Source organism: Aythya marila (assembly GCF_965140915.1).
Source record: "Aythya marila genome assembly, chromosome: 1".
NCBI lineage: Eukaryota > Metazoa > Chordata > Aves > Anseriformes > Anatidae > Aythya > Aythya marila.
The window spans coordinates 165,504,371-165,526,305 of NC_139042.1; the positions used below are offsets into that span (position 1 = coordinate 165,504,371).

At 41.7% G+C, this 21,935-nt stretch overlaps 1 protein-coding gene across 1 annotated transcript in view; it reads left to right on the forward strand.

Moving 5' to 3' along the window:
• The first annotated feature begins 1,211 nt into the window (after window positions 1–1,211).
• Window positions 1,212–21,935, forward strand: part of PAWR (pro-apoptotic WT1 regulator) — an 81,160-nt gene continuing 60,436 nt past the window's right edge. The window contains exons 1-2 of the mRNA XM_082755842.1: window positions 1,212–1,311; window positions 1,472–2,135. Coding sequence (XP_082611968.1) covers window positions 1,629–2,135 — 507 coding nt within the window. The 5' untranslated portion in view covers window positions 1,212–1,311; window positions 1,472–1,628. The remainder of the gene's footprint in view (window positions 1,312–1,471; window positions 2,136–21,935) is intronic.

The following is a 21,935-nucleotide window of genomic DNA, read 5'->3' on the forward strand; positions in this document are numbered from 1 at the left end:
CATTAAGTCAACGCTTCATTAAATGCTTGATTGGCAAATAGAAATATAATCAACTTCAATAATTTTTTACTGCTGAGCATTAAGGAGTAGAGCTAGTATAGACCTGTATTTTCAACATCTACTCTTCTGCCTATTGACAGCTTTCCAGCGTAACACGGAACCATTAACCTGTTTTGTTTTGGGCTTTACTGTTAGCCTGAAAGACGAGAGGTTTCATCTGCGCTGGGGATGCAGGTATCTGAACTTCTACCTACACAGACACATAAACTCCTTCAGAACCAACTGCCTCCCCACTAAAAGCTCAAAGCCCAAACCAGAGCAAAAATCTGATAGAGCTAAGTGAAATGTCTGAGTAGATGAATGATCACCAGCCGGGCACTGATGGTTGGAGGGGTGAGACACAGGAGGTTCCCTCTGAACACCAGGCAGCACGTCTTTTCTGTGTGGGTGACGGAGCAGTGGCACAGGCTGCCCTGAGAGGCTGCGGAGTCTCCTCCTTGGAGATCTTCCAAAGCCGCCTGGACGTGGCTCTGGGCAGCCTGCTCTGGGTGGCCCTGCTTGGGCAGGGCTTGGGCTTGGTGGGCTCCAGAGGGCCCTGCCAGCCTCAGCCACTGGGGGAGTGAGTGAGTGAGTGTCAGGGTGAGTGATTCCCCGAGGCAGTGCCCACCACTGCAGCGCTGCAAGGCTCAAGCAGGACGGAGCAGCCTGCTCTATGCATGCTGTGGGGCACAGGCAGCCTCCCGCAGCCATTTGGAGCCCCGTTTCGCCGGGAATTTTTAACCGGCATTCATAGCATCCGTACCGTTGCTGCAAAAAAGAAACCAAAACCGTTTCAAAAAGTTCACGCTCCAAACTCGTGAGGGCTTTTATTAACCGCACGGCCGGGCTCAGCATTACACATCAGCCACAAAAAAAAAAAAAAGAAATAAAAAGAGCCGTGCTGCCGGCTCTGCACCTTGCTGCGTGCGGACCTGCGGGGAGGGAAGCGCCGGCCGCGTCCTTCCCTGCCCGGCACACGAGGCTGGGCGACAGCGGCGCCTCCCAGGCACAGCCCCGGCCCGACGGCCGCGGCCCCGGGGGAGCCCCGGGCAGGTGCCGGCGCCCCGCGGGTGCCGTAGCGGCAGCTCCCGGCCCTGCCCTGCCCTGCGCTGCCCGGGCTGTGGCCGAGGGGAGGGGAAGGGGGAGCCGGGGCCGCCCCGGGGCCGCGCCTTCCGGGCCGGCGGGAGGCGGTGCCGCTCACCTGGGGCCGGCAGCGAGCGAGGCACCGAGCGAGGCACGGAGCCGCGGCCCCGCCGGGCGGCAGGGAGGGAGGTGAGCGCCGGGCGGCTCCGCTCCCGGCAGGGTGGGACGGAGGCAGGGAGGGCGTCGGGGCCGGCGGAGGGCGAGGAGGGTCCGGGGGGGCGGGGGGCAGGGCGAGGACGGGCTGGGCTGGCAGCGGGACGCCTGACGGCCCCCCTTTTGTTCCCCGCAGGGTGTTCGCCGTCCGCCGAGCCTCCCTCCCCGCCCCCGTCTCGCCCGCCCCGCCGGGCCCCTCTCGTCGGCGGGCGGCGGCGGAGGTGCTGCTGCCGGGGCGCTGCCGCCACCACCACCGCGGAGCCGAGCCGAGCCCAGCCGACCCCGCCGGGAACATGGCGACCGGCGGCTACCGGGGCGCCGGGGGCAGCACCACGGACTTTCTGGAGGAGTGGAAAGCCAAGCGCGAGAAGATGCGGGCCAAGCAGGCGCCGCCGCCGCCGCCACCGGGGGCGGCCGCCGTGAGCGAGCCCAGACCCACGGGGGTCGCCGCCGCCCCGGCAGAGCCCGGCGGCGGTGGCGGCAGCTGCCTGCCCCCCGCCGCCCCGCCGGACCGCCCGGCGCCCCCCGCCGGCGGGGCCCTCAACTGCCTGAGCCTCGGCCGGGCCCCCCCCGGCAAGGAGCCGCCGCCGCCGCCGGGCCTCGCCGGGGGCCGGGGCGCTGAGCCCGCCGCCGCCTCCAGCCCCGTGCCGGGCTCCCCCGAGGGCGAGGAGAAGCCGGCGGGCAAGGGCAAGGGCTCGGGCTCGGGGCCCAGCGCCAGGAAGGGGAAGGGGCAGATCGAGAAGAGGAAGCTGCGGGAGAAGCGCAGGTCGACAGGTGTGGTGAACATCCCGGCCGCCGAGGTGAGCGCGGGGCCCGCCGAGCACACGCGGCCGGTCCCGGTCCCGGTCCCGGTCCCGGTCCCGGTCCCGGTCCCGTCCCCTCGTCCCTGCCCCGCGGCTCCTCCGTGAGCCGCTGCCGGGGCCGCTGCAGGTCCGGAGGGAGCCGGGTGCCCTCTGACAGCGCCGTCAGAGCGGGGGAAAGCGGGTTTGCGGGCGCTGAGTTAGATGTTCAGGTGTAAACAGCGCTCGGTTTGGAGCCCGAAAGAATTTCCTGCGCTGGAAAAAATGTGGTGGTTGAAAGAGCATTCTTTTTTTTTTTTTTTCTTGAAGGCAAAGGAAGATATTTTTATCAGCCAACACCACTGTCCTCTGTGGTTTGCTACTAGTATAAAAATCTGGCATTGATTTATAATACTCCTGGAGGAATTCAGAAGAATGATAACTAAGTCTTTAGCTTTTTCCTTTTTTTTTTTTTTTTTTTTTTCAGTTAATAAGAAAGGCCACAGGAAACTTTAAACAAAGCTGTGTTTTACTCTCCAATTTTGCATTAATGCTTTCTCTCCGTAGAAAGCATTTCTATTATCTGTTCTTCTGGTTAAAGTTATAGATGGTTAAAATGACAATAAAATCTCTTTCTAGAGCAGCAGGAGAGGAAGGAATCCTGTTTGCCATACCTGCAGTCATTAACACTTTCTTTTTGATACTGTAAACACATTCAGGGCAGATACTTTCACACAGGACGGTATCAAAAGGTGAGGAATGCCTTTTTGGAGCAGTGCAGGTCTTTCAGAACTGTGTTTTTTAGGGGCTGGTCCTGCACTTGGTCAGACTCTTTACTTGCATAGTCTCTGCTCTGAGATAAAATGTTTTGGTGTGGGTCTTGAATATTCCTGCTTTGGAAAGGAAGGGGCACAAGCGAGTTCTTTCATCCTCTGGTTTTAGAGCCTGCACCCCTCCTGGCCTGCCTTTGGTTGGCTCTGTATGTTCCTCCCTCACTCTGCCCCCATGCTCCTGTATGAACTCTTAAAAAATGCTGTGCCTTTATTTCCCCAGGTGAGGTGGTGCCAGTTCAGTACTGGCTTTGTACATTGCAGTAAGTGTTCATCGTAAAACATCTTATTTGAGGGCCCTCTGCTCTACCCCCTACCCACAGTCTTCTCCTCCCCTCGAGGCTGGTGTCCTGCCTCTTTGAACTGGTTTTCTGAACTTGTGTTCTTGTGGCTTTTGGGTGGTGTGGTTTGGGGTTTGCTGGTGGTTGGATTTCTTGTTTGTTTGTTGTTTTTTTTTTTTTTTTTTCTTTGTTTCAAATATTGCTCAAAATATTCTTTGCTTTCCAGGAACACACACTCCTTGCTCAGCAAGTGTTAGCCTCTTCTGCGTCAATTTGCAAGTGTAACCTGCTACGCTGCTAAGGGTGGCTTATTTATTACAGTTGAGGTATTTAGGTGTTGAGAAGCAAGCTCTCACCCATTCACATCCTTTTGAGGGCCTGCTCATTATGTTGAGTGTCACCATGTGCTGGCATTTCTTGCAAACCTCTCATCTTTGTACTGCTTACTTCTAAAAGTATCGATTAGCATCCCATCACCTTTCTAGGGTCAGATTTTAATAGATACAGATACCTGTTGTATGAGGTGTTACTGGGGAGACTTGTAAAGCATTGCATTCTGGCTGGCGTGTATTTATACAAAAGTACTTCTTTCCAGCATTTCACATTTCTTAAATGTGTTTTAATCATTACCACTTGCATTCCAAAGCATTATTTAACTAGGGAACACTAGATCATTCCTGATGGTGGACAGCTTCAAAAACTGTGTCCAGTGTCAAATGTGAGTAACTACTTACTAATGAATGTTTTACAGAGTATTTACTTGTGCTGTCCTTCTGTTTATTCATGAGGAAATGCCTTAAAGCACTGATTCAATATGCTCAGCTTAAGTTCTCTTGACTCTGTGACTATGAAGCTGAACTCAGACCAAAGAAGGCTGCTGCTGTGTAGATGATGGCTTGTAGACTGAACTGGCTTGCTCTTACAACACTCCGGTTTCTTGTTGTCTTCCTCCTTTAGATGCTAGGCTTAGCTTCAGTGTGCTGTGTAGTGATTTGGTGGCAGTACACACTGAATTTAATCACTCACATTGTGCAGAGCTTCAAGAGCTCTGCTTTAGTATTCCTTTTTGGAAGATATTCTTGTAGAGATCTATTGGCTGTAGTGTCGTCTTAGCTTTCAAGAGAAGTCTCCCTCTAGAACAGCATTGTTGTTGTATGATCAGCATGGCTCTGCAATGGGGAATGGCGATAAAGAGGAGTTTCTGATACTTTGAAATGAAACCAGGTAACTGGCTACAAAATGCACTTGCAGAAGCCCAGGAGCTTCTTGGCCCAGAAGAGATTATGAAAACAGTTTTCACCACCAAAGAAACATGATGTAATTCCAGTTCTAATGGTGTTGGAAAATTTAAATTATGAAGTGGTGGAATAAGGAAAATAAATGTTCAGGTTGTCTCGTTTATGTTGAAGTGGTCATGAAAACTGTTAGCAGATCGTTACTCGTTAATGATTAATTCCTCTTCTGTTCAATAGCAAGGGAATGGAGCTAGGTCTTAAAAGTACTGTCTTAAAAGTATTTTGTATTTAAGTGGTTGAAGGCCAGAAACCGAAGGGGAGGCTGTGGAAACTAATGGTGACAGGTTGGGAGCAGTGGTGAGGCTTTGTGCTTAGAGGCCATTGTGGTGGAATTAAAGGTTGGTTTTTCTCTTTGCAGCACTAGTGCTTATCAGGGTACAGATGCCTTTTGAAAATGGCTGCTGAAATGCTTGCAGCTTTGTTACTTTTCAGTGTTTTTGAAGTAGTTTCTTGATAGTGTGTTGAATCTTAGTAATTTAATTTCACTCTGAGTAGTGTTAAGCGCTGTGGGATTTGCGCTTTGTTGCCTTGCAACAGGTTGTGAAAGGTAACTAAGTTGTATCTAATTATCATCACTCCTTAAGTTTATTTTTTTAAGTATTAGGCTTTCCAGCCCACTGCGCAGCAATCTGTTAGAAAGCATTTTTTCGGTCTGTAGATACTCACTTGATGCAGGTGTTAAGTTTACTTGTACTGTTTCCCCACTTGGAGCTGTGCTCGCATCTGTCCAAGAAACACAGAGTTCCTTTCGTGCTACGCTGACAGTGCTCTGTGAAGACCCACAAGGATGATGAGAGCCGTGTTTCGTGTTGTTAAAGCAGTTCTCCTGTCCTGCTCCAAGCAAAACAAGCAGCAATGGTGAAAGTGCAGCTTTACTTTTGTAACTGTTTACACTGGAGGATTCTGCTGGCAAAGCTGCGCCCGTAAGGTTTTTCTGAACCCCAACCAGCAGAATAACAGCAGTTGTTGTGGTTACCTTTTTTAAGAGGTATATGTAGAGTCAAAGTCTTGGTTGAGCCAGGAGGGAGAGTTAGATGGCTGGTTTTGCTGTAACGTGCTTATGGACAGAGTTTACATTTCACCTGACCAGCTGGAAGTCCTCTAAATTCAAAAGTGTTCTTCTGCTACTAACAGGGTGATGAATGATTTAAAAAGGTGTAAAGAACTCAGATCTGTGTATTTTGCCCACGAAGCTGCCATATGCCAGACACAACAGTCTCCTGACCTTTCTGCAGAAAATCCTAATAACCTAAAGGTAGCGTAACAGGTAAAAACGTGGGCTCTGCATAGGATGTGCAGCCGGTCTGTCCATCCATTGTCATCTTACCAGCAGCCCAAAGGGTTTGACTTCTTGCAACCTCACCAGTGGCCTGCTGCCTTTCTCCCTGGAAGGTGCTGTGTGCATGGTGCTCGGTGGGTGTCGTGCTGAACGGCAGCATTGCCAGCGGAGGGATGAGCTGTGTCTGTGGGGAAAGAAAGGGTTCCTGCTACCAGAAGCCAGAGTGCTGTGCTGTGTAGCTGACAGAAGGCTGCTGCGTTCCAGTTGGAAAAACCTAAGGAAACTTCAAATGCCAAATGTGTCAAGCGTAGCAATTACCGTGTAAGTTGTGAAGCAACTGAAAACTTCTCCGAATGGCTGGAAACTACAGAGAAGAGTGGAGCCCAGTGTTGGTGATTGGATTCTCCTGGGCAGAAGTCTCCCTTCAGCAGTCTTTCCCAGCAATTCCCTACCTGAGGACTAAGGTAACTGGAAGAGCAGTTCTACCCATCTCTTCCTGTTAATGGGAAAGCAGCTTTGTATTGTCCAGCATCTCTGAGCATTTTCGTGTAAAACAACTTCTTTCTCTTCGCTTATGTTGGAAGACAAATGTCTCAGTAAGACATGTTGAAGAAAATCCTGGGAGGTTAAACAAAACCTATTCCTGGCCACTGATACCCTTGCCATTGGTGCAGAGGTGTTAGTATTATGACAGAAGTTTAAGATATATTTATTTGACCTGGATGACCTTTGACAGCATGTTAGGCCATCCTCCTGCTTGCTTTGTCAGTGAGCACATGCTTTTTACTACTTTCTATTTATGGTTCCTCCTTCAAGTGTGTCGGGGTAAGAGAAGTGAAAGAAGCATTCTCAGGTTCTGATAAGGGATTTTATCACAATTACTTACATTCAGTCTGCTTCATTGTTGATACCTTTGTGAATTCTCATTTTGATAGCGGGAGCATATGCAAGGGGCGTTTTCTTTTTCCACCTCTTTCCAGTACTTGAGCTTCTGTGACTGCTTTTATTTTTTCTGCTTTTGTTGTTGTTTGTTTGTATATGTTTAAAGACATGTTTTAAAGCCCTGACACTTACATAGGTAAACTTGTGTGCTCAAGTAAGTCACATCATACATGTAGATGTAGAAATCCAGAAGGTTTTCACTTTCAGAGCCCTTGTAGCAGCTTCCAAGTCACCGCATGCACACCTTCCAAATCTGTGGTCTCTAGGCACTCTAACAGCTCTCTTTTGGCACAAGGCTGGGCACTGCAGTAGTTTTCCAGCTGAAAATATACATGCAAATAGTGTAATTTCTCTTCAAGAGGTGATAGGGATAATTTTATCCTTGCTGTTTTCGTAGACAGTCAGATTGCAGTCCACTATCTACAGCTGGAACTCACAGCACTCAACCAGCAAGTACTGACTCTTTTATGCATGTATCTCTACCCAGTGCTAGTTCCTGCTGGAATAGGAAAGAGTGGTGGAAAGGAATCAGAACCCACCAATTTCCCCTCTGATTCCTTTGACTTTGCATTTATCTCGTAAGTGCAATTTTGGGAAAGTTGGTTTTTAAAATGATCTTTTAATAATAAGGTGCGTTTGGAAAACATTATTGTAGTTAGCTTTTTCACTCTCCTGTTTTTGGGATGAATCATGTGAAATGATACCGTTATTAGGTGGAAAATAAACGCAGAGTAAGTAAAGTATTTCCTCCTCTATTGAGTACTGAATTGTATAGAAAGTAAGAAAAGTATTTAGCTTAGGTTGTAATTGGTGGTTGAAGGCTTCTTAATACTCTGCCTTTCCAGTTACTGCCTTTTCTTGCCAGTCTGTCATGTAGCCAGTAACCCTAAATAAGTGTAGATGTTGGTTGGCTGAAGATAAATGTTCCTTTGTGTTGCTTTTAGGTAATTTCTCTAGTACTTAAGGGTGAAATGTCTGTCCCATCATTGTTTGTTCCTAAAGCCTAATTGTAAGACAAGATACATCTGGAGCAACAAAAAAATAATCGTAGGGTAAAGAGAGGATACAGCCTCTCAGCTGTGCATTTGTCCACTTCTGCCCTGAAATAAACATAGGAAGCATCTTGCTCTGCACTGTAGATGGGGTGACTTCAGCCTCACTGAAAATCACAGGCAGGGAAGCATTGATGTAATCAATTACTGCACTGAAGTGAGCATGCTGCTAAGTATTACTAAAAATGACATACCTGACAAACTTACAAATGCTTTAGGTATCTTTTCTGTAATAAGTAATTGTTCTGAAAACACGTAACTGTTGTTTTGTTAAAAAAAAAAAAAAAGAAAAGAAAAGAAAAATCTTGATCTAACCTTGAATTGGAGATGCCTTGCATAAATAATAGGTTGATGGTCTCCTACAAAGCAAAAAGAAGTCAAAAGTCAAGGAAAAAGCAGCTAGTGGCTCGGACGTAAATGCAAAACTAACAACTTCAAGTTCATTTCAAGAGATTTAGACTCCATCCTAAATGTGAATAATGACGTAATGAGGTTAGACTATAGCTGAAACCTCCCCTTATCACAAGAGACAGGTATGGACAACCTGTCCTGAGTCTGATCGTTAGATTTAATGGTGAGGTCTGTGTGAACAGCAGGTGTGCCTTCCGGCCTCTCCACCCCTCCACCCCAGTTTGATATTGGCCGCAAACCTGCTTGCAGTACTTTCCATCCCGTTGTTGAGGTTAACAGCCACTTTGTATGCTGTTGGCCCTGATACCAACCCCTGAGCTGGCTGCCAGCTCAAGTTCATAGTACTGCGCCCAGCCTTCTCAGCCTGAAGATGCAGCCAGTTTTCCATCACCTACAGTACACTTAGGGGGCCCACGTTAAACCAGTTTGGCTTTACGGATACTATTGGGAGTCAAAGGACTTTCTTCACCTTATGTATTAGAAGGAAACTTTGAAGGTTTCTGGAATTGGTGGTGCAGAAAACCATTATATGAGAGCTGCTGACACTAATACAGCTGAATTGCTACAATCGTCTGTGTGAGAGAAATTCCTTAGGGTTTTCTCATTTCTTATTGGTAGTGGAAGTGCTGCGCAATTTTTACTTTCCTTCTAGGGAGCAGGACCAAAAAAAAAGGCAATTTGAAAGATGGCAAGAGGTCAGTCTATCCTGTTCCTTTATTTATTGTATTGTCTCAGGTATCTGAAACGACTAATACTTAGGAAAAGTAATATTTAAAAAAGATTTTATTTGAAAAAACTATGATATTTTGATATTTAATTGTTTAAAGAACAATGTTTTAATCCCCTAAAATTGAGAGTAGCCTAATGCGGCTATCCTGAATGATGAAAAATGAGTTGGTGTTTGGCTTCATTCCCAAGGAGGATCACCTTTGCTATCTCATCTCTCTTAAATATCTCAGTATTTAACAGGGTATTCCAATGGTAATGGGATTAAATAGCAATCTCGAGTATTTGCATAGTGTTTTCTAAAGTAAGTTATAATATTCATATAGCTGTGGAGGAAATAGTAGCTTAGTATTATAAGTAAATCATGAAGACTGCAGCAGTGAAAGGCTAAAAGAGCACTCCAGAGTTCTGAAACCTCATTGTTTGCATTTGTCGTGTTTTCAAAATCCCTTTGTGACTTTGGGAACCATGGTTCATCCCACATCTGAATATTTGGAGCTAATTGCTGAGAGGATTATTTATTTAACACATTTAGAAGACAATATCTGGAATAAATTAACTTAAAATATCTTTTGTATTTCATAAACTTAGAATTTTGAGTTCCTTTTATACTAGAAGGAACGAATTATAGATGATGCACATTTAAGATTTGTTTGCTTTGATTTGACTATTTCTAGTGAAACTATGCTGATTCTAGTTTTTAATTTCCAAAGCTATAAGTAAGTTAGTCTAAATGTATTTTTCTACTGTAGGTTCAGGTGACTGAAAAATGTTGTGCCCCCCCCCCCCCCAAAAAAAAAAAAGGTGGTGGTATTTTTAATAGAGTGAGAGACTTCTGTCTGAACTGAGAAGTGTGCTTTGTGGCTTCATAACTATATATAAATTTATATTTATATATATTTGTAAGAACTATTTACGAGACTTTATTCAGTACTTTTCATTAATTAAAAAAAAATACAACCCTTCGTCGACTGTGTTTCACAGATGTGACTTATGTGAGGATACAGAAGAGCGAAAACAATGAATGGATTTCAGCAGTCATTTATAAACCACCATAAGTCTTGTGAATTATTTTGTTACTTCTCCAGTTATTATTTTCCCTTCCAGCAGCCTTTTCATGCTTTGAATGTACTACATCCCGGATGTGTTACTTTGAAAAGAAGCAAGCTAAAAAAAACAAACTAAGAAACAACTTCCAAAACAAATAATCCTCCACCTCCCATGCCAGACAAACAAAAAAAAGCCCACTGTAGCCCCCCACCCTGAAAGAAAATCCACCTCTTGACTACTATGCTCAGCAGACTGTGTCTCACCCTGTTCCAGTTTTGCTTTATGGAACTTGGATATTCATTCTTCTTCAAACTGAGTTTGAGCAGATCTTTTTTGTGTCCCTTTATATTCTGACAAGGTTTTTTTTTTTTTGATTATTTTTGTTTACTTTCTGTATACCCAGTAAGAGCTGGTGGGAAATAACCTCTGCTTGTCAAAAGAAATCTAAAACAATTTCACCCCTATCTCTAAGTAAAATATAATCATATGAATTGATGCAAAGTATTTATTTGCACAAATGTAACATTTCTTACTTCATTGCTCTTTAAAACCTACATGTTTTCTAAATCCTCTTGTAGCTCTAAGCGTACAGGGACTTATGGAAAGGTCACTGTTAAGTGCTCAGTTCCACACAGATTTGTGCTGATTCCTTAATATTATCTTCACAATATGTGGTTTGCATCCATTACATATATGTGAACTTCTTATTGTGAAAGTTTTTCTCTGCTATATTTTTTTTTAAGTTGGAGTTCTATATTTAAAGACTTTTCAAGTGAAAGACCGTAGGTGGATGACTACTTCCCATGCTTTACAAGGTCATGGGAAATTAAAATAAAAACCACAACCCCAATGTTTTGTTTCGGGATTTTAATGTGTTTGATCTGCTTGCATGTTGCTTGGAAGGGCTGGATGGAATATTTAGATCTCTCAATCCAGGCCTGCAAATGCCATACACAACTCCATCGTGTAGTCTTAACTGTACAATCGTCATGTCATCTTAAAAGTAACCTTTATTTTGCCTTACATAAGAACATAATCCTGGTTGAAGGTACACTTCAGAAAGAAAAACACAAACCACACCAAATAAAAATGCCTCAGTGAAACACAATAACTTGTCAGCAGCACGCTTTGCCTATCTCCATGCTCCTCTGTCTTCAAACACAAACGTGGAGTGGGTATATGCTAGGCACAGGCTTTGCACAGTAGCTGTTATACAGTCCTTCATTAGCATTGATTTTCTTGATCTGAAGCCTCTGTACATGACATTTTGAACCTCTCTAGGTCAGAGTCTGTAACAGATGCTTGGAGGAGCATGGTTTGGGGCAGCACTGAGTGCTCTGTGTTTAGGCCTTGGGTCTAAGCGTCACTGAGGTGGGAAGGAACCTTAGGAGGGCTTTAGTCTGAGCTAGTTGCACAAGGCTTAATCCAGTCAGGTCTTGAAAACCTCCAGGGATGAAACCAGCATAGCCTCTTTGGGCAGCCCTTCTAATACATGACTGTCCTTAGGTGTTCTGTTCTGTTTGGTGAGGAACTCACTTGTTTCGATTTATATCTGTTGCCTCTCATTCTCCTGCCATGCCTTGAGCCTGGCTCTCTCCTTGCTGGCTGCCTGAGATGGCTGGAAAAAAAGCTGCTTTTTTATTTTTTTCTTTGTCAGAGCAACAAACTAGGCCTGCTTTACTCAGCAGAAGTAACAGGTGCTAATAGGATTTGAGGCACAGAGGCAGGATAGCCAGGCAGAATGATGGCAGTATTCAGATATGGAAAAGGTATTGTGGAATAATGGTTGTTCATCTCATTTAATCACTTTGCAAAGCTCTAGCTTGATTCCTTCTCTCAGTACTCTGTAAGAAAATAAGTCTAAATATAGTTGGACTGGCCAAGGAGCCACCCAGCTCAATGTTCTGCTTCTACAATGGCCATAAACAGACATGTAGTAAGGAAAAATGACGTAGAAATCTTATCGGGAATTTCCTGTGAATTAATTTTCTAGCTTCTTGACAGTTTTCAGCTTGAATACTTTCAGCATTGGTTGAAGGTTACTAAATAGACAGAAATCCTCTTCCAAGTACTTTTCAGTCTGAACTTGAATGTATGTTAAATGTTAGCATACTGTTAAATCATTGGGTAAGGAGGTGCACGTTTCTAGCAACTCTTACTTATGATGAACCAACCACCTTTTTCTGATTATTATTTTGCTCAACTGGCCCACAAAACCCAGCCTGGTACCTGTTAGCCTCATGTCATGATCCCTGCTCACCAGTTATTTCTGTGGCATAGCTGTTGTAATGCTTAAGAGGCTTTCTGTTTTTTAGTCCCTCAATGAGGGAGGCAATCCATGTAACGCTCTGCCAAAATTTTAGATTGATATAAGTCACTAAGGACCTGTACCTAACAACCTTCTTTAACAAGGAAAGAAGGTCTTTAGATCTGTTAAAGACCTTCTTTAGAAAGGAAAGCTAATTACCTTGCTGGCTGAATCAGCTTGTGGTGGTTCAGTACAAAACTGTAATGTCCTCGTCGGTTACCAAAAAACAACCTCTTACTGATTTAGTAATTTGGATAAGAAGTCTGTGTACTAAAACATTTGGAAGTATTCAGGTTCTACCAGATAAACAGATTGACTTTTAAAATGTTGACACCTGTTTTTATTGTATATTTTACCTTTTCATTTCTATGTTCTGTTCTGGGGAGAGCAAGGGAAAATTGACCAGAGTGTTGCAGATTGCTGTTGGACTTTATTGTTTTGCATGTATGTAAAAACAACAACAACAACAACAACAACAAACAAAAAAAAAACTGCGGAGTGTAGAAGCTGAGGCTCCTGTGTTTACAATTTGCGTGTGTATAAATGCAACATAAGAATCTGGTTACTAATGATTGACGTTGTAGCAAAATAAACAAATTAAATATTCATTCTTGAATGGGTCATTAATTTAAAATAGCCTCTTAATTGTTTACATAGTGCTTCTTGTCTTGTTTTACTGCCTTCTTCAAGCCAACTGCACCAACAGAAACTAAGCTGACCTACATCTTTTATAGTTGGAAAGGGTGGAGAAGTTGTTGATATTGGATGCTATGGTAGGTGGTAGCCAATAAGAAATTTGATATTTGCAGTTTTTTCCTCCTTCTCTACAGTGTTTGGGTATGTATTTGCCTGCCTAGGTAGGTCCTTTTTTTCAGATTAACAACCAGAAAGCTGTTATGCCGAAGCTGAATTAATATTTTTCTTAACAAAGTAGCTTTTTCTTCCCCTTTTTTAGAACATCTGTTTTTCTGCCCAGAAATACAAAACTTTTTGATTTGATATGCTTTTCCTGTGTTTAAGAAGTAAATATATCCAATACATTATTTTCAGCTCATGAAAAAATGACCTTTATTACACAGTTCAGGAGCTAATTGATGTTCTGGTAGCCCAAAGCAGATTATTAAACAGGCCTAACTTGAAGAAGCTCTTAAAACATCAGTATGCTGTGAGTAGTCGTTTAGAAAGAGCTCTAAGGGCACTAATTTAGTCTGATGAATTCTTCCAAGGTACAATTTACAGTTCAGTTGATAATGTGAAGTATAATCTCTCTTACATAAAAACACTTCCTTGTCTTTGCAGGTTAAATTAGGAATTACTTATTATCGATCGATTAAGTGTGCTTTACCAAGCCAGAACTGTGCTAGTGCCTTATTAATCTTAGTTTTAAAAATGTTTTTAAGATAGTCATTTTAAGTTTGGCTACATGTCTGCTTGTAGTCTGTATCCCAGGGTGTTACTAAGAAGTTGGGACACAGGATGTGTATTTTTTTTCACTTGTGCTGACATGGCTTATCAAATTTTGTATAATAAATCCAGTCTGAAATAATGCCATGACCTCAATCTTCAGGCTGTTCATGAAGCTGACAGCTACCAGAGTTGTCTCTAGCACAGAAAGTCAAAAACTTGTCTTCCTATTATTTTCTTAGGTGTTGTAGGCTTTTATGTAAACAGTCATGTAATTTCTTATGTACTTATGTTACAAGTTTCTTGTGAAGTCTGCTTTGAATGAAGATCTGTATATTTTGGAATGTGAGAGGTGGTATTGAACCTGGGAGTGCTTGGTCCTGCTGCGGATCATGTTCTAGACTAAGCACTAAGCAGGTTGCTTAGCCTCTGTGGTTAGATCATCTGCTATGCAGTCAGGTTTAGAGTTACCTTTTCCTTCTCTACTAAAAAAGTTCTTAGATGTATAGTTCTATATATGGAAAGGTGCTGTGTAAGTTGAACTACTAACTCCAAGATGAAAGATTTAGTTTTTTATGTGTGTATGACATTGTAATTTAAATTAGACAAAAGCTACAAACATCTGTAAAGTACTGTGACATGGTGAATGATTAAAAAACTTAAAGAATGTGCACAGAGATTTTGCAGAGATGTCCTTTGGGTCCATCCTTTAAGAACACAATGGTGAAGCTGTTGAATTGAGATGTTCTACATTAGCATTTGATGCCAAAAACCTTCTTTAAAAAAAACAACCAAACAAACAAAAAACATCAATTTCTGATACAGAATACTGTGTTGAGGTTAATGGGTGTTTGGCATTTAAGTTTGAGCATACCAAATGGTTTCTGGTCTGGGGGAAAATGAGACAGGAACATCATACTATCAGACTCAAATAATGTGACTCAAATAAGGTGTTAAATGACTGGGTGTTGGGGAGGCTTGGGAAAAGCATTGCTGAAAGTCTGACTGTAAGCTGTAACATGAATGAGGCGTAGTCACGTTTCTTTCACTAAGTTATAAAATGCTCTTAGTAAATGCAGAAATGTGATAAATTGTCAGGTTTGGGAATCTACAGCTGGATGTTTAAGTAGCATGTATTTGATGTGCTAAGTACTCTAACAAAGGGTTCCAGTGAAGTGTACTGAGATTGGGCGTTTTGAGCATGCTTGACAATTAAATCATATACAGGGGCCTGCATTCAGACATTTCTGGATAATGGCATAGCTAGAGTCCTAACATATCTGTGAAAGAATTTACTATTCAGCCTATTTCTCTACTCTTTTCATTTGTTACTAATCAAAAGAATTGAGAAAAAAAAAAAAGAGTCCTTAATCTCACTTAATGAACTCCTGTGGCTAGAAAGACAGAAACCCTCAAGGTAATTCTTTGTCAAAAGGGAGGTAAACTAAAAATGAAGAAAACTTATACAGTAAGTACACATAAACTTGTAATCTGATGAAGATGATGTGCAATGTAATTATCTTTCATGAAATACTGGCACCTCAGGCAGCTAACTTTTATAGCAAAATGTAGCACTTACTTTTAGCCAGAGGCAGAAACCCATTATCTGACAGTTTTCAGCCATTGTGTATAGTCTAAAACATAAATGGGTGTTTTAATATAATCCCACTTTGTGGGTTTGTTTCTTTCAATTAAAAAAAATTAGGCTCGTCAGATGTCAGATCAGTTTTTGTCAAACTTACCCAGAGGCTATTTGAACGCAGGTGTTGCTAAGCAGCTCAACACTAGAAACCACTTCTCATAGCACGTTACATTTTTTATAAGATGCAAGAATGTTTGCAAATCAAAGTAGAAGAAATTAGAAATGGGTATGTTAATGTATTTTTGCATGCATGAAATGTTCCTTGCTAGCACTCCGCTACCCATTTGCTTCTTCATAAATTTCTTTGTGTTCTGTTTATTTAGAAAGATTTGGAGGTTTGTTTGTGTGTTTATATGTTGTAAAGCTTTCAGCACTTGCTGTAAGCTGGCTCACAGAGACTGGAAACTGAGATCTGAAGCCTGAATTCTCGATGTGGTAAGCTTTCAGTTAATTGTTCCACTATGATAAGGGTAGACATCCCTATTGCTTTTTATAAGCTGGTACAGTTTATTAGTTTAGGTTGAGGATTGTTGCTCTGCTTTGAGATTCCACTAGGGTTGTCGATCTGGAATCACTGTGATGGTTTGTGTGCGCTGCTGAACTTGGGGCTGCCAAATCTCACCAATCTAACCTGGCTCCATCTAGAAGCCCTGGAAAAAGGGGATGTGGAAATGTGATGCAGTGGTGTTCAAGCAAACTCTCAGACCTTGGGATGCTTTGCTTCCCACTTCCAAGAGTGTTTAGTGGGCTTGCCATTATGTTGCATAAATATAACTAAGGTCTTATATCAAGGCAGATTTTTCATTGATTCATGTGGCTGAGGAAATAAGCCCTTCCACAAACTTCATTTTGGAAGAAATGGTATTAAGAAGAACTGTTTTTGTACCACTTTGGCAAAATGAAATGGTAAAGGTTTATCTGCAAATGTGATTCTGTCCATTTGAAATATGCCAGTAAAAATCTTTTTTTAACTTTAAATTTTAAAAATATAAATTTAAAAACAGATGTACTGAAGTTGTAGCAAATAACAAGGCTAAACTGAAGAACAAATTCAAGATGTAGTTCTCTCTTAATATGTTACAGAACTTCAGCAGAGATCACAGCAGCATCTTTAAGAATGTTAGCAAAAGCGGATGATGAGGAACGATGGGTAACTGTAATGTGAAAAATAAATGAAAATTATATTGGCAAGATCGGAGCTATACAGTATTAAAATTACAACATTAGGACATTAACACTGCAAATACATTCTTAAAAAGCAGGTAGTTTTTAGTCATCAACACAGAAGTAGACTAACGAAAGCACTAATGAAATCTGAGAGGAGTATCTGACAGGGGAATCATGAAATGCATTTGCTAATTAGCCTTGCATTCATAGGAAAGACTGAAGTTTCTCCTCTTTAAATTAGACTCAGTTCTCAGGTGTCTCAAATGTCATACTGGGATCTTCTAGTTAATGAAAGCTCAACGTACGTGTTGCTTATTTGACGTCCCGTGGATAACGCCAAAGGAAAGGCTGATTCTTCACCTAGACACAGTTACAGAAATTGCACAGGAGTAGCTTGTGTACCACCTTAAAGAGATTGCCAACAAAGATGCAGCTTTATATCTAAAACTTAACCTGGCCCGTGCTTTTCAGCCTCTCCTGATGTGCGTAAACAATTTTTAAGACATCACACTGGCTCATCTTAATAGATGCCTGGCTGTAAGAAGTGAGCTGAGAGGAAAGGGTACTGGTGGAGGAACCCAGTGGGCTGAATGTGGCCTGGTGGGGTGTGAAGCGGCCTGTTCGGGCTCAAAAACCCAAGGGACTTAGTGGTATGCCACAGGTGTCTGTGCACCGACACAGGGACCTGCCTCTGAAATCTGCTCTGCACCTAGGCTGGGACCGAAATAAGTGCAGGTGGTTTGCTTGGGAAGGGCCCTGGCTTTGAGTTGCCTGCAGGTGCAAGGAAGGGCATGTTTTCTCTGCTATAGGCAATTCTTCCGAAAGAAGGATGTAAATAATACATTGTCTGTTCCTTGATACAGGGGGAACTTGTTCTAACAGTTTTTGCAGTTTACGTTGTAGTTACGGAAATCTGTACCTTAAAACAAATTGCTTTGAGAAAATTATACATTTTATATCCAGTGTTTATGTGAGTTGGCAGCTGTTGGTAGAGATTGATTTGAAAAGTGCAATTGTAAGTGGAAGTTTCTTGAAAACAAAATTATTTATCTTATTTTTCACTTTTTACTTCTTAATGTTTAATTCAAATTGTAGGTGTCACTCATCATGTCTGTAAGAGGACATTCTCTTAATCAGTTGTAACTGCAGGCTTTATTTAACAAGAAAAATCGCAAAATGGCATGTTCAGTCATGCTGTAACTGCATGACAAACAAAATGCCTGAAGCTGCTAGAGATAACAGCAAACAGGGACTGCCTCTTAGCAAAGAGACCCTGGCTCATTAAACAATCATGTTCATCCCTTGTCTTCCAGCCCTTTCTTTTCTTTCTTTCCTCCAAATTCTGGCACTGCAGTGCATCAGCACTAGCATGCACTAGTAATTAAGAGGAGAAAGGATGTGAAGCCTATATGCCCAAACAAGTTCACTTGAGGTAAAAATATGTAGAACTTCTCTCACTGATAGTTGAGAAGATTTAATTTGTAGTGAATCTTCCCCCCCCCCCCCCCCCCCCCAAAAAAAAAAAAGGAAAAAAGGGGGAGGAGGGGATAGAGAAAAACTTGTTTAAATTGCAGCTAACGAGCTTCTAATATCCATGCTGTTTGTGTGTATATGTGTATAGTGAAGAGAGAGTGAGGGTGGATAAAAAGCAAAAATAATCTTAAAGATTCTGTTTTAAAACTTAATTCTTAAAGGGGGAAGAAAAAGATTTTTGTATGTGTCTTTGCTCACCTTCATTTAGAGCAAATAGATTTTCTTTTTGCAAAACTGTTTTTTTTTAAATATTATTATTTCTGATTAATCATGTAACCTGTTTGTCCATTTCTGTAAGTAATTTGTTTCTGACTAAATTTTTAATAGCCTCTTAATGACCATGTCTATTTCTGTAATCCATGTATGATTTACTGGTGTTCATTCTCTACCCACAGTATCTAGTTTAATTAAATGAGGCCGATTGTTTCATTAGTATGGTAGCCATTTAATTCCTAAATTCATCATGACTTTTAAATGTATACTTCTTGGAATTTGTTCCTTATTTATTGCTTTAGGCCCTCATTCTTAGCGTGAGTTTGTAATGTTTATGCAAAACTATGCTTGTTAGGGGAATTTAATAAAAATTACCTTTTGAAGTTTTAATGGGCTGGGTTTTTTTTAAAGACTGTGAGCTGGAAACTTTAAAATAAAACATCCTTTCAGACTGTGAATGCATATTGCATGCCTTGGACTTTTTTTGTCTCCAGGTATGTCTGAGGTAGAGCAAAGGTCAAATGTTAACCATCTCCTCAAGTTACGTTTCAGATTAAGAAGACATGAATGTCAGGAATTTGCAGGATTGAGTTTAGTGAGGCCAGTAATGTCAAGGTATTAGCTGAAAATGCGAAGGGGGGGGAGAAGGGAATGTGGCAAGAGGGAGGGGGATATTTTGGAGGTATTTAAATGTTTTTCACTCAGAACAGGCAATGTGTAACAAGGGATCACAGACCTAGAAGTGTGTATGTGGTGAAATTGTGTGTGTGCGTAGATTTTTTCTTCTAAAACTATTATTGGTTGGGGAAATGTTTTGATTTTGTACAAAAACATTTGCTGTTGTTTGGTTTTTGTTGCTCTTATTTTTGCTCAAATGTTTCAACACCTTTGAAAGTCTGCAAAATACATAGGTGGAGCTGTAATCAAGAATGTTTAGTAATTTTTTTTTTAATTGGGAAGCTTCTCAAGAATGTGCTTATTTTCTGCTCAAATGCATTTGCTGCTTATAATTTTAATGAGTTTATAGATGAGTGCATTACTTTCAAGACCAATCCTCTTCAAAAGATGGAACCGTCCTTGAAAGGTGGATTTATTTCTAAGAGCTTTGTAAAAAGCCATTTATCTCCAAAGGCTCTTTTTATTGTTCAGATGATAATCCTCTCCTTTAAATATTTCATCTATCAGTCAGAATGTTTTATACACAGCAGTTGGATTGCATCCCTTGATTTTTAGGGAACATTGGACTAGAAGATAGCACTGTGGCTGAGTCAGTTTTTGCTGCAGCATGGCTAGACGTCTGCTGCTGCCATCAGCTGAAGTCCAAAACGAACTTGTCAGGAATTCAGTCGCCGTGGTTAAGTTATATTTAAACTTGCTTATGTCATCGGTATGTCATCAGCAACAAAACCTGGACAAAGGATAACTGAGGAAGGAATGATTCCCACTCACCTGTTGTGAAGCATTTAGCAGGAGAACTGCATAGCCTTTTGATATTAGTGAAGGGGAAGGTGCTGTGAAGCTTACAGATCAGTTAGTTGCTGTGCTGCACCTGCTGCTAGCGTACTGTAACAAATTGGCGTGCCACTTCCAGTTGTTAATTTTGCTAGGATGTTTAAGTGCAGCTTGTTTTGAGGACCAGATAAAATGAAAATACACTGAGCTGTGTACCTTTTTTTCCTTGAGCTTGATTTGAAGGCAGCACCTATTCCCAAGACAGGCTTTTACCAGTTTTATGCTGCTACGGTTTGCCCAAAAACTTTTGTTATTTTTGTCTTTAGTTCTTAACTCTGATAGAAGTATTCAATATCTGTTAATTTCTGGTATAGATCTCACTTCGTTAATCCCACTGCTCACTCTAGTTATTAACTGCAGGTGTATTTGCTTTAAACAAACAGTCCTTTCCTATCTAAGTGGGCTTTTGGGGAAATCATCTTGAGAATAACCTTGAGAAGTTACTTTTTAATGAAAATAAAGTTTGCTTCATATGCCTTTTCACCACTGTGAAAAATAACTTACTTTACTGGCGATAGGTATGTTTGGACTTCAATAACCAATGTGTTTTGTGGACAAATATCAATCCATTTTATTACATTCAGTAGAATTCATATTTGTATTGCCGTTATTTGTCTCATATCTCATCACAAGTTCTTGCTCAGTGACCTCCAAAAGCATGCCTTTCAAAATCAGGGAAAAATGAGTTTGAAATCATGATGGCTGTGTGTTGTTCAGTTCTGGCAGTTAGACTCCATTATACATACTGTATGTCTCTTCAAATGGTCTTCATTGGTGTTACTTCAGTGACGTGAAACAAATTGTTAAAAGCTTCACCCATATGTCCCTTGGCTTCTTGCTAAGACCAAGGTGTGGGAGGGAAGTAGTGGTAGAAGTAATCTGCTATGGTCATTTTTCCTCTAGAGCTTTTAACTCATGTTTTCATTTCTTTTTTTCCATAAATTGGGGAAGTTGTGACTTGTCTGTGTGTGTGCGTATATGTATATATACGCATATAGCCAGAAGAGTGTAGGAGTTGGAATAGTCAAAGCATTAAAAAAAGAAAAAAAAAAAAAAAAAAAGGAAAGCACTCAAATAGGGCAGCTCACTCTTCAAAGGATAATTTATAAAGCAGATTTTACAGGAAGAAGCACACATCTATTTGGGTTAAGTGTGTTAATTGTCAACAATCCATCTTTTTCCTTCTCCTGATGAATGATAGCCTATCAACTTGCTGTGTCCAATCCAGAAACTTTGGCTTTTAAAAGCTTTTCCTTTGAGTATTTTAGAACTTTTCTGCTTGTTCTTCTTCAAAAATGTATCTGATTGTTTACTTTGATTTTTTTCCATTTTTTTTTTCTTTTCTGCATATTTTGGATACATTTTTGGATTTGTGCCTGAATCCTTCTTTGCACAGAGATTTGATTCACAAAAGATTTTGCCTGTGTCTTAAGAAGGAAGTATTAATGTATAATGTTGCCCAAATGTGAGAAAAATAAAAGCCAATCCAACCATGAGATTTCCAGGTTGGGGTGGGGAGGGAATGGCAGGAAATAAATCAAGAAAATCCCACTGATGCAGTAAATGCATAGAAATGTTGGTTGAAAGGGGCTTTTGGAAGTCTCAGAATATTACTTTCACCAGTGCTAGATCAGGTCAGCCATGGATTTGTCTTGGTGAGGCTTGAAAACTTCTAAGGATAGAGGTTCCACCATCTCTCTGAGTAGCTTGGCCCAGTGCTGTACTACTACCCTCCCACTGAACTGTTGATCCTAGTGCCCAGCTGATGTATTTTGTGGCCATTGTCTGTCTACTTCTTCCATCAGCCTGGTTCTATCGTCTTTGTAACTAACCTTCATGCAGTTCTCTAGGTTGCTATTAAATTGCTCCTTGGCTTCCTCTTCAACAGCTAAACCAACTTATTTTCCTCAACCTCTCCTCCCAGGACATGTGCTCTTGCTCTGTATACCCTCTCTAGTTTCTTCTCCTGTTCACTTGGGTCTCTCATTTCAGAAATGGCTCTGATTTTGTACGTTAGTCATCTCTTAATATGAGTAAGGGGAGTATAAATTACCTCATTTTTGTTGTTTCTCCTCACCCTTGTTATCAGTGAGCAGAAGCACATCCCAGAGAAGTCTGATTTTGTTGGTTCTCTTTGCTAGAGTAACCAGTAATCGGATGCATAACAGAAAATGTT